The sequence below is a fragment of the Peromyscus leucopus genome, chromosome 12 (genome assembly GCF_004664715.2).
Source record: "Peromyscus leucopus breed LL Stock chromosome 12, UCI_PerLeu_2.1, whole genome shotgun sequence".
Classification (NCBI taxonomy): Eukaryota; Metazoa; Chordata; class Mammalia; order Rodentia; family Cricetidae; genus Peromyscus; species Peromyscus leucopus.
In genome coordinates, this window is record NC_051073.1 from 47995607 (window position 1) to 48008640 (window position 13034).

The window sequence follows — 13034 nt, forward strand, 5'->3', positions numbered from 1 at the left end:
TATAGGAGTATGTCATTAGGAGTCCGTTTTTCTCCCACGGAGTGTCACTAGGTGTTAACTATGGACTCCAAGACAGGCCCCATGCCCCAGGAAAAGTTAGCAAACACAAGACAGACTCCACGTTTGCTTGTGTGGGTGTAGTTTTTGTTTTGTTGTTGTTGCTGCTGTTGTCTTGTAGTTTTTGTTTGTTTGATGTTTGTTTCTTGTATTTTGTTTTCTCTTGAGAGAGAGAAAAAACATGAAGTTCGGTGGGTAGGGAGATGGGAGGAGTTAGGGGAGGGGAAAATATTATTATATGCAAAAAAATTTAATATCTAGAAAAAGCCACTAAGAAAGCCCAAGTGATCACCTTGCCTTCCAAATCTGCCTAGAACTGACAGAGCCCTCAAACAGAAATCACTGTTAGCGCTGGATTTCCCCATTTCTCCTGTGCACACGAGCTGGATCCATTCCTGCAGTGCGAGGCCCCTGGGTGTCAGCAACCCCTCTCCACACCCTGTGTAGGAGGCTGGGACTGGTCAGGGAGGATGGGCCAGAGGGTTGGATGCACCTGCCGGTAAAGCCCCTGGTGGAAACGGAACCACAGAGGGATCCAGTCTGAGTTTTCCTGAACCTATAGAGTTGGGATAGATCAAGAAAATACAGGAGTTGAAGGTTCAACAAGGATTAACAAGCCGGTGGTACTATGTGTAAAAATAAATTCAAAGTTAGAACAGTAATAAAATCCAGATCCTTGAGCTGAATTCAAAATGTAAATTCAGGTTCTGTGTAAGAAGATAGATTAAAGCCAAACAAGATGGGAAACAGGATCCCAACTCCCAGGGAAGGATGCAGGAATCTGTGCTCAGAGCTGCAGGTTTTGAGGCCTGGGCTTCCCCTAGAGAGAAGCAAGGAGGAGCCTGCTTTGGAAGGAGGCCAAATATCCGCATCTTATGTAACTGAGCCAGGGAACAGACTCCGAATACATCCAGGATGCGAGGGAGCCTCTGGCAGTCCTTGATTAGCCAACACACTAATTGAGAACTGATGGTACACACAGGTGCTTAAGGAGGGTTTGCAGGGCAGAGATCAAATAGGTACGGATGCATTAGAATCCAAATTAGCATTGTCTCCCACTGAATTGTTTCAGGCCACACACATTGATGTGGTTAGGAATGACTGGCATGCAAAGAGAGGAATGCAACGCAGCATGCCTGCATGCAACTGTCAAAGCTATTTCTGTCCTCCAAAAGGGGGCATATTCCCCTCTGGATTTAAAGTCATCTTGGCCTTCAGAACCATTATTTGGTCCCTTCTGGAAAGCCCAGTAGCAGACAACAATAGATAATGTGCCTTAGTTCCAGCCTTCTGCAAAAATAAAAGTTGGGTAATTTATGAATACAGAAGTTGTGCATATCCTGGGCTTTGTGAATCACACACCATCACACAAGACTGCTAGCTTCTCTCTAGCGACTGAGTCTCTCTGGGTATGTTAAGCAAACACAAACTGCTGTTCTGACAGAAGGTTTAACACCTGCTTTTGAAGAAGTTAATTTGACCGGCCAATTCAAGTCGAGAAGAGAGGCCCACCCTCCCATGACCATCTATTGTGCACAACAGTGTGCCAGGCAGGGCAGTGAGAAGTACGTCAAGACAAAGGGAGCCCACTGCACCTGCCTTCAGGGGGCTTCTGGGTAAGCTAATCATAAGCAATTCTTCTAACCTCTCATTATTATGCATGAACTCAGGGTCTACAAATGTGAAAGTATCATTAGTTTTCCATCTTGGAAAAGTAATGCAACACCATAGAGAAATGAGATCTTTCTTTGTAGCCAGAGTAATAAAGTAGAATATTTCAACTACAATGAGTATAGCAGCCTCTTGCAAGACAAGGGTCTTTAGGTGCCATAAATTTTAGAACATGGATGTTTATGTAAGGGGGTTGGAAAGTACTAGTGATAAATCAACACACTTTCTAAGGCATCTGTCACCGTAGCGACACACATTTGAAATCAGCATCCTACACAATAATGGCACATTAAAAAAGATTAAATTCTAGATGGGAAAATGTGTTCACATTCTCCATTACAAAGTTCTGCTCAGATATTTCATTCTAACTTCAAACACACAGCTAAAAATTCCTCAAGCCGCCTTTGCTCAACATTTACAGCGACAACGACCAACATGGGAACTGCCAGATTATTTAAGTTCAATGTGTGTGTGTGTGTGTGTGTGTGTGTGTGTGTGTGTGTGTGTCCATACGAGCTCTGCAAAACAACAGAAAGATATTGCTGCCTTTCCTTTTCAGGATGCATGGAATCCCATCAGGACTGTCCATTTGGTGGGAAGACTATAAACAAGACAAATGGAATCCAGATGTGAACTCTATACTTTGACCAAGTGTAAGAAAATTTTGGTCTGATAATATATGATGCAGAAGTTGGAAAGTTTCACCTGTGTAGGACCACTCAGTCTTCCTGAATGAAAATATCAAATTATTCACTCTGTCCTCCACATCATTTGGTAAACACCTACACTCAAAAGATCCAGTCCTGGGTGCTGCTGAGAATATGGACAAGAGTAAATGAGACGGGTCTTTTTTTTTTTTTTTTTTTTTTTTTTTTTTTTTTTGAGCTCATAGCCTGATGAAGGAGATGGATCTAATATGGAAGGATCTGTAATGGCAGGGAGAAGGTGAAAGTGTGCTGTAAGAGGGACAGGCCAAGGACAAGGAGACCAGAAGGGAAAAGGTGCTTTTACAGTGTGGGGTTGGACAAAGATTTCACACAGGGTTTGGCATCAGTCTGAGATCACAAGGGACTCGAGAAAGGGCAGAGGCCACTACAGAGGAGAATGGCGGGAACAATGGCTCCCAGTGCAGTGTGGACACGAGAAGCACGTGAAAAATGCAGAGCAGAATCAGGCAAAGTGAGAAAAAAGATGTTAGCAAGGAAGCTGTGTCAGGCTACAGAGAGCCTTGACTGTGGACTGAAAAATGACTATCGGTCACAAAGCCTAGAAGATAACTAAGCAACACAACATCACTGTACAAACATGCAAATTCCCAGCATCCACATGGCAGGAATATCTTCTTCCGGCCTCCATGACCACCAAATGCAAGTTATGCAGAAACATGAAGATAAACCCCACAAATACATAAAATAAAAACAAATGATAACTTTTAAGTAAAACATAGTAGGTAAGTTTAGAATATGAAACTATGATTCATCTTTTAATGACTGAGGGTATTTTAATGCTGTCCCCCAAAAGCCTGAATCAAATGTAACTAAAACTAAATTCTATGTGCAGAGTCATCCTTGTTATACAATGGAATATAGAAATTTAAGCTGTGAGTTAAAACTAAGGGAGCTGAAAAATGGAATATTAGAAACTCCTAAATTACATAGAGATTTCATAGGTCAGTGGTATTAAAAGTATTGCCTTGGTATATTAGAAAATAGAAAAACAATTATCCAGTTAATTTGTCAAACAGTGGCCAAGCAATCAAGCAACATATTACTATTAAAATGTTTCTCATGGCCAGCAGGTGGCGCTTGTCACTCAGTACAGAAAGCAGGTAATGAGAGACCAAAGCCTACACCAGAGTTGGATACAAATTCATCTGTTCAGAAGAAAGATTGCAAAGGATTGCTCCAGCCACACAATTTATAGTCAAGGTTTTGGCTGGTCAACACTGATTATCAATTACACTATTTCTTTATTCCATAAAAACGTACCACCAAGGGTGACAGATCTTGAGTTGACCTTTCTTTTCAGCTTTACTGAACTCCGGGGTTTCTACCACTCTGTTGCTCTATAAATGTTTGGACATCCTTTTCTTCTGTAGTCCCCGCCCCCCTGTGAGCAAAACTGATGCAAAAATTAGACAGAAACATCCTAATGTCATCATTTAAAGATTCATGACTTGATGAATTATTTGACTAAAACTTCACTCTCTTCCTTTATCCTAATGGTTCTAAGTAGTGTTGTGGGAAGTGTATGTAAACATGTGGGGATTCAGCTTTGCAGCTTTGGGATGAGCTATGCCTTTCACCCTAGAGGACAAGGCATGCAATTAGGATGCCTCATTTCCCACAAGTTTTCTGATTGACTTTTGGTATTCTTAAATGTGGCTGGCCTGTGTGGGTGCTGCTAGAGGTAACAGACTGTCACTCTACTCATGGGTAGGGTGTGTACAGGGTGCGAGAGAAGTCAAAGCTGCTGAGTTTTGAGAGGAGCCAAGAAGAGTATTAACATTCTAAGCTCCTGGCTGTCGGTGATACACAACCTAGAATCACAGAACTTGAGATCCAGAAAAACCTTGGATCTTGGATCTAGTATGGTGCTTAGTGTCAACTGTCAGCTTAACAGGATCAGCAATCACCTACAAGACAAGCTTCCAGTGATGGATTCCTTAGATAAAATGAGACCCTGGCTTGGATGATTCCAGCTGGATCTAACCTGAAAGCCTCCTTCTTATGGTCTGGCTTTCTACAAGAAGATACTTTACCAGCTGCCAAACTGAAGTGAAAGGGAGCAATGAAAATAGCCATACTAAAAAAATTTATAATGTACACAATAGTAAGGGAGGCGAGGGTGGGAAGGTGCAGTCAGCGTACCTGGACTCTGCACATCACCCCATGACACACCACAACAATGACCAGCATGACAAGATATCCCTGAAAGTGCAATAAGTGGTATGCACCCCATGATGGTAGCCAACAGCTGTTTGCATAGTTAAGACCCATTATACAGAAAGGAAATCATGCCTGATGCTGGAAATCTAGCCTTCTTATCATAGCTACTGAGGTCATCAATCTTAGAAAAGCCTTGCTAGACCAACATAATTCTTTACTACATTCTAAATCATATCCTTATATATCCCTAGAGAAGCATTGCTACCAACCCTCATCAGAAGCCTCTCCTGTAGCAAATGGAGATTCCCCCCCCCCCCTGCACTGCCCACAGGAGACTGCAACTAGACACAATTCAGAGATCAATGGATTTTGGGGAGCCTTGACTCCACTGATCTGATGGACTGTGTCCTTGAACTGTGAACCAAAATACACATTTCTTCCTTACATTGCTTTTGGTCATGGTATTGTATCTCAGCAACAGAGACTTAACCAAGATACCTAGTTACCTTCTTCATTTTCCACCTTGGACTGCCAGCTGCCACTGATGCTAAAACGCAGAGGCGAAGAGTTAAGTGTGCAGGAGTAAACCACGGCTGCTCTTGCTCCCCAGGTCTTCTCAGTGGATAAGTGATCACTGTTAGTAAGAGGCTATCAGGAAGAGCAAGGCGGTGGGCGAGCATAATTATACGGTTTATACTTTATGACAGCCTGACTCAGAGAGGATAGACAAATGAGTGCTAGCCAAGAAACACGCTGAATCATGGTAGTAAATTAGCCTAATCTTGATTTCCTAGCGGCATTCTGCCTGCACCCGAATGCAATTTATTTTGATACTGAGTGAAGGCAATGCTACTTCTCTGACTTCCCCATCCCCGCATTTATCAAATGTTGTATGCCAAAGACAGTTATTCTAAGGCAGTGATTCTCAACCTTCCTAATGCTCTGACCCTTTAACACAGTTCCTCAGGTTGTGGGGACCCCCAAAACCATAAATTTTTGTTGCTACTTCATAACTATGATTTTGCTGCTGTTATGAATCATAATGTAAATATCTGATATGCAGGATATCCAATATTCGACCCTCATTGGGTCTCGACCCACAGGTTGAGAATCGTTGTTTCAAGGACAATTAAGAAGACAACTTTGCACTGTCTACAACATGGCTTTCGTTCACTCTTGCTTCTGACCCTGGGTAGATATCACCAAAGGATAGCTATTGAACATCCATATTACTTCCATGGATTATTTTTCTTAAAGAATTGAAGTGCGTTGGGCAGTGATGGCGCATGCCTTTAATCCCAGCACTCGGGAGGCAGAGCCAGGCGAATCTCTGTGAGTTCGAGCCAGCTGGGCTACAAGTGAGCTCAGAAAGGCGCAAAGCTATGCAGAGAAACCTGTCTCGAAAAAAAAAAAAAAAAAAAAAAAAAAAAAAAAAAAGAATTGAAGTGCTCTTTCAAAATCCTTCTATGCAGTAATTCCCATATTTTATAAAGAATTTTACTATGTTGAAAAGATAACTACACCACAGAAAAACTGTTTGTTTTTTTAAGTATCTAAGTTCCCCCATGAGGAATTAGAGCAATGCTCTTTGCCAAGTCTTATGCTATTCTTGCCTCAGATGCTCTGATTCCTACAATTTACTCTAAGTAGACTTCAAGATAGAAGTTAAAGACCACTTTCCCTATGACAGGTACTTGTGCCCCTTGAGGTTTCCTTGAAATAAACTTCCACACCATTCCAGGTGTGATCAGGCACTATTGAACTAATGCTGTCTTATTGTGGTTGGCAATTTGGAAATCATCATTAGATTTGGTCCACAAAGAGACAGTTTAGTAACTGAAGACACAATTTATTTACCATTTCAACAATGATCTATTGAGTGCTCAGTACCCACCAGGCACTGATTTAGGTAATACCGAGTCATTGTAGGCACAGCTGAGACTTTTCCTGCATCCAAGAACCTTACATTCTAATATTCCAGTTACTATGAACTTCCTACATGCTCTATCTAGCCTGGAACATTCCCCAAAAGCAAGCATTCAAAAGTCAATGACCACTCGAAATTAACCAGCTGCCTGGAGTCTGGCCAATGACTAGCACTGAGTACTTGAAACTATATTATGATTCTAAGAGTGTTTTTCCACACAGATTTTTTTTTTTTTTTTGTGGAAACTCTCCTTTCAGTAAAGGAAGAGGACAGTGAGGATTCTTACATTCTTTGAACAAGATTTCTACATAAGTGGTGCTAAATTGCTGTTAGAATCTAAATGAGCTGAATCTATAATCCTGATTTAAATTTGTGTCAGGAAAAAAAAATCTATCAAGAAAGAGAGAATAAACAGAATGGATGACGCCCATCTGTTGACTTTGTCAGTTTCCATTAAATTCTCCACCTCAATGATAAATAACATGATCCAACTTTAAACAAACAATAAGCTAATTAAGGCTTTATGAATGGCACTATCGATATCCAATTGACAATAGTGACCTCTAAGGAAAGAAAACAATATATTCAGAGATGGTCAAAAGATAAAATCAACTCCAAAATGTTGAATGTCTTCCCAAAGCATCAAGAAGTGGAAGAGAAACTGAGAAATGACTTTACAAACGAGATATTTCAGAACAGAAACATCTATATTTATCTATTTGCCTGTTAGGTAAAATAACCACAGGCTCTGATGCCTTTATTTCTGGTTTCTGTTATCACACCCAAGACTAGAGGCTTTATTAACTAAACAGAACAGTGAGATGTGTTTTAGCAGTGGGGAATGCTTTGGGATGTGTTTCCTAAGTAATCCTCAGTCTCATTCCCAAACTGACCAAGATGCCAAGCTAAGGGGGAAGACCAGTCATCACCACCTCAGCTCATGTCTGACTCACACTGGAGATCCCTAGCAAAGTGGGAAGGTCAGAAGAGAAAATGTTTAAATTACAAGAAACCAAAACTAATATAATTTTGGATTGAATCCTACCCCAACCAGGATTTTCCATTCTAATGAGTCTTTCTCTTTCTGTTTTCTGGCATCCACAGATGAATCAATAATTATGAATATTTACTGCTGACCTTCTCAAATGCTACTTGAGCAAACTAGCTATACAAAGTTTAAAATGCTGAATCTGGGTGCTGAATCTACAAGCAGAGATTTAACTCTTGGTCAAGAAAATAAGGGCTGGGGGCGTAGTTCAGTGGGTAAAGCACATGCTACAGGAGTGTGAAGATTCATGGTGTGATGACACCCATCTATAATGCTAATGCTCCTATAGGATGGGAAGTGAGAAAGGGAGATCCCCTGAGGTTCTCAGGCCACTAGCCTGGCAAACGCAGCTTTGACTGACAGAGAGACCCTGCCTCAAACAATATAGAAGGTGAAGATTGTCACCCAAGGTTGTCCTCTGACATTCATATACTCAAGCACCGCCCCCTCATGCAAGCAAGCAAACAAATCAAAGTGAAAAATGAAGACAAAAATATACTAGAGAAGAGGAGGAGGAGAAAAAAATAGGGAAAAGGAAAGAAAGTTACAAGAGTAAGAAAGGAGGAAAATGATCGAAGTATGTCATGTGTATTACAGAAATGCCATGAGAAATTCCCTTACTTTGGACAGTTGATATATGCTAATAAAAATAAAGGTCATAGGATTTTCTGTATGTCCCATTTCTTCCCCTGAAATTCTAATAAGTACCTTTTCATCCATAGTAATGTTTATTTTTACTGAGTTCTCTTAACAATAAAAAATACCTTTGACATTCTGTATTAATAGGCCAGGGTTGTCGGCAAAACACACTTTATCCTACATGTCCACTTCTTCCAGGGAAGAAGCCTGGGGGTGCAGGGGGTGAGAAAGGAGTGCACCCTAATCGTTGAAGTCATACACATCTGGTTCCCTGTCTTCAACACCTGACCTTAAACAAGCACACAACTGTAGAGCAGAAACAAATACCCTGCCCCCACATGCCCTGTGTAGATAGATGGCCTTAGTACATATGTAGATTTTTTTATAGTGCTCTCCTTTCTCCCCATTTACCTTTAGAATAATTCTCAGATGCAGAAGTGGCAAAAGAGAAATTAAAAAAAAAAAAAAGGCTGTGTGCATTTTACTTGAGAAAACCATACTGCTTGATTTGCATGTAAGATATCAGCAGCTCAAGAGCAATTGCTAAATTTGGAAGGCTGAGTGACAGCTCACCTGTGGCTGTATGTCTGCCAGTCTGTTCTGGTATCTTTGGACTGACTCTTGAAGTTGCCTCTCTGTCTCATCTTTGGATGGCGGTCTTCTGCTCATGGTGCCCAGTGGGATAGGAGGCAGGTGTTCGGGCTGATTACAGCTTCATAAACCACAAGGAAGAGATTAGCATCAGAAGGAAGTGTGAAGGTATATGCTGGGTATAAAGGATGATTTACTTCTCTAAAGTGTTATATTTTCTTTTATATACACAAAATTCAAATATAAAGAAGGATTATACAACTTTGGGGCGATGTTTCATCTTCAATGTCCAGTTGACATGAGAAAGAGCTACAGAGAAAATGTGGTGGCGCATGTGTTAATGAGGATGGGAGAACACGAATTATTTTGCTAATGTCCCACTTATCCTACATTATCATAAATCAAGTCTTTAAAAAAAATGTTATCATCTCAATTCTGACAAACATTTCCTCACTCTGGCCCCCAAATCTGGTTTAGAAATCTATGTATCACTCCAAAATATAACAAACCATTCTATCTCCGAGACACATGGATCTTGTCTGGAATCACTGAGAATGTCATGCAGTATTCAGGGGCAGCTTTGGGGTTATGGAGGCTTGCACATAGGTCACTCGACGGCTCTGAGCAACCCTGACTGGCACTTCTTGCCCAAATGACCTGCTGTCCTCAGTGGTCTAGTACTTGGCAATCATCCTGCCTCCCAGCCTTGTGTATTTTACAACCACGAACAATTCTCATCATGGTTACAAAAAATAACGAAGCCTTTATTTTGGAAAGCTTGAGGCCATTTTGCTTTAATTTTTTTTAATGCTATAGCTATGTTCTAGAGAACTGAATCCATCATTTTTTTAAAGTGAAATAGTTTGTTTAGTTTGCCTTGGTATCAGGACTTGATGCAGAAAAGGAATTAAACTCTCTCTGAGTACAGTTCTGGGGCATAGCTGGGGTGTGGAGTAGTAGTATGAAATGTCAATTATTTGGGTCTCTTCTAGGTTAAGTAGTTCTCTGTTATTGATAGAAAGAAGTAGGGGAGAGTTGCATCCCATCATTAAAAGACGAGAAGGGGGTCAAACGTGCAGAAAATGTATGTGTATTGGAATTTGAGAGGGAGGGGGCTGGTAATGGGGAGGATCTCCTGCCACTGGAAACAGGGAAGAAAATATAGAGCCGATGGGAACCACCAGCTCTGTTTTTCAAGGCTGTGAGCATGTATTTTTCTTGCCCCCTACCAACAGAGAAAGTGAAGAACTACCATCAAATTCCAGCACTGCTGTGAAAAAACACTTAATCCTACTTTCATGTGGTGTCTGCTATTGTTATTTTCAAAGAAAGGTGCCGCATAAACAAATCTCAAGAATGACTACTGTATATATAGCTACTAAAAGCATGAATATGAAGACATCTGTGGGGCAGGACCAACGCAGTGCTCTGTGTCATTTGAGAAAAGAACCTTACAGCCATGAAAGGTTTATATTCAGAACAAAGAAACCTAAGTATTTTATCAAAGTGAAGCGCATTCAATTGTCTCCCTTCAAAGATTTTTGGTCATAAATTTTAATATGCAATACAATCTCTATGCATTTTGCATCCTTTCCAAAATTCAGGGGGTTTTGGTTCAGCCAAATAACAGGCATCATTTTTACCCTGCTGGCATTCGGTGATCCCTGCATTCAATACAGATGAATGCATATCATGATTTTAATGGGAATGCTCTGCTAGCTATTTCTCTGGGAACTGTGACAAAAATGTAGTTTCCCTCTGTGCTCAAACTGGAAAACAAACAAGACTTCAGTGGCCTCAACAAGACTGACTTCATTTTTACCTTGTCTTGGCTGCTGGCTGTGAATACTACCATGTGTATTTAAGATGGTTTTAATCATTAGATGCATCTAAGTGGACTGGGTTCCCTAGGATGTATAGGATGCTTTGTGTCAGACTCTTGGCTTCAGGTTCAGCGTGAAGTGGGAATCTCCGACAAGTCACTGAAGCCTTCTGAGTATCTGTTTTCTCCTCTTAGAAATAGGATGAGCTCACAGGGCTTTTGTAAAGACAAAATGGCATAATGTGCAAATCCTATAGAAGAGAAAGCCACAGTGTTTCTGTCTCAAGTTCTAGTTACACAAACCATTGTTCATTCAAATGTCACCCATTGGCACTGACTTTGGGGGCAGCTAGGAAGCAACTTTAGACTTCCAACTGTATTCTTTGTTAAGTATAGACAATATCATGTCTCATCTAATGACTCCGCTTGTATACTCACGGGACATGCCCTAACAGACAACCACATCATTTTTGCTTCTATGAATTTATTTTATATGTTTCTATCTAAACTTAATAGTGCATAAATGTCTCAGGGCATATTTCAAGCCCCATTCTTCAGGAAGGCAGGTGCAGACTACAATGCTGAATCAGAGGACTAAGTGAGACCACAGGACAGATCCCTAGATTCCACCAGGAGTCACATTTACACCACTGACCTTGTGTTCCCCATGCAGGAAGCGCCTGCTCTCAATTAGATGCTTTTCCATCTTGCTAAGCCTCCTGCTGCTGTTTTATGCATATTTTATTATAGTCTTTTCAGTGGAAATGAAATACAGATGGTCAATATTGTGTCAGTGTGTTTAAAGGTTCAGGGGCTTCAGGAGACTATAAATAGAAGCACTTTCAGGAGTTTAGATTTTCAAGGTCCATCAGTTTTCTGTCAACACAACTAAATTTGTCTTACCTCCCCCTTTCGAGTGGAATGATTTGAATGTGTAAAAGGGACAAAATTAATGTAGTCTTGAAGATGATTCTGCAGTGCTCTGTGAGGCATCACTAGTTGCTAAGGGAAGAGGGCAAGAGCATGACAGTTCGGGGTCATTGGATAATTGGAAGTAAAGAAAGCTGTGAAGGACGGCTTCCCAGGGCTCTGTGCTTTGGTTCCAGAGCCGCATAAATATGCTTCGACAAGAATTATTACCCTGGTGTCATTATTAGCAATAGTGGTCCACTTACCTATCAGCCCTAAGGACTTAGAGGAGCCCACACAGAAAAGCAATGCTGGGGTGAGGGTGCCTCTGTTAAAAAGGAATACTAACTCTTTTTCCCTGGAGAAGGACTATTAGTCTAAAAGGCCTTGTAAGAACACTGGCAGCCATCAATATTTAATCAGCCCCTTTTCCGGTTTAGGCTGAACTTCTTCCTCTAGCATAAAAGCAATGAAATCAATATATGACTTAAATAGGGGAGGAAAAAAAAGCACATAGTCTAAGCGTTTAGTACCCCTGCATGTGCCCTCTCAAAACACTCTGGTAAGATCAAGTATGCCCTGTGAACATGAATGGGAAGGTGGAGCTCATGAGGCCAAGGCTTCCTGCCAGGGAAGGGTGGAGCTGCATACACCCCAGGACCTGTGCTTGGTTGCAGCAGATCTCTTTTTAAAAAATGGAAAAATACATTAACAAAATAATATTCTCATAGGTAGCAAGGAGCTAAAGAAGGGTTTAAAGAGAAACAGGCTTCTAAGCTAAAATCTCTTTACAACTAACATGTTCAGGGTTTATAAGACACACCTTAGTAATTCTACACTGATAAAGAATTTTTCAAAAACTGATCAACACTACCTGTTTTCCAGGTTGTTGGGATTATTAGCACAAATCCACATGTCAGGGAATTCCTCCTCAAAATTGGAAGGGGAAGGTAAGACTCTCCATTTGAGACAAAGATCTGACCATAAAGACAAAAACATGAAAGAATAAAACTTATCATTAAAAAAAAAAATGTCAGTTCAGACATACTCAAAGCAGCGACCCCTTCACCACACACCCCATGCCTGCTGGCATAGCTATTCTAGGCTTCTGTGAGCTATGTAAGAAGTTCGCCAAGAAATGAGCAATCATCATCATTGCTCCAGTTCCCTCCAAGTTGGATGCTATTCCTATTGAGCAAAGGAAACTTGCTAGATCTCATTCTCCCTTCTCCTAAGAATTCCGGTGACCTGACTCTCACTCCAGCCTGTTCCTGTCTGCTCCACTTTCCATGTTCAACCACACTAAGAAGGAACCTGAAGATCTGTAAGTCATTCACAAACTGCCCTCCTCCGTCCATTACCCATCCCCCTGACTCTTATTCCACAACCCACTCTGATTTTTTTGTGTGTTTCCCCTCACAATCTCTCCTTGTTTTTAGGCCCAAGGCACACAGCTGTCTTTAGGCTAAACCCAAGTTTAAT

At 41.0% G+C, this 13034-nt stretch overlaps 1 protein-coding gene across 1 annotated transcript in view; it reads right to left on the reverse strand.

Annotated features, from left to right (window-relative positions):
- The window catches only part of Morc1 (MORC family CW-type zinc finger 1), a 158608-nt gene that overhangs the window by 44032 nt on the left and 101542 nt on the right, over positions 1-13034 (reverse strand). The window contains exons 16-17 of the mRNA XM_037209983.1: positions 12427-12529; positions 8804-8942 (exon numbers count right to left, since the gene is read on the reverse strand). Coding sequence (XP_037065878.1) covers positions 8804-8942; positions 12427-12529 — 242 coding nt within the window. The remainder of the gene's footprint in view (positions 1-8803; positions 8943-12426; positions 12530-13034) is intronic.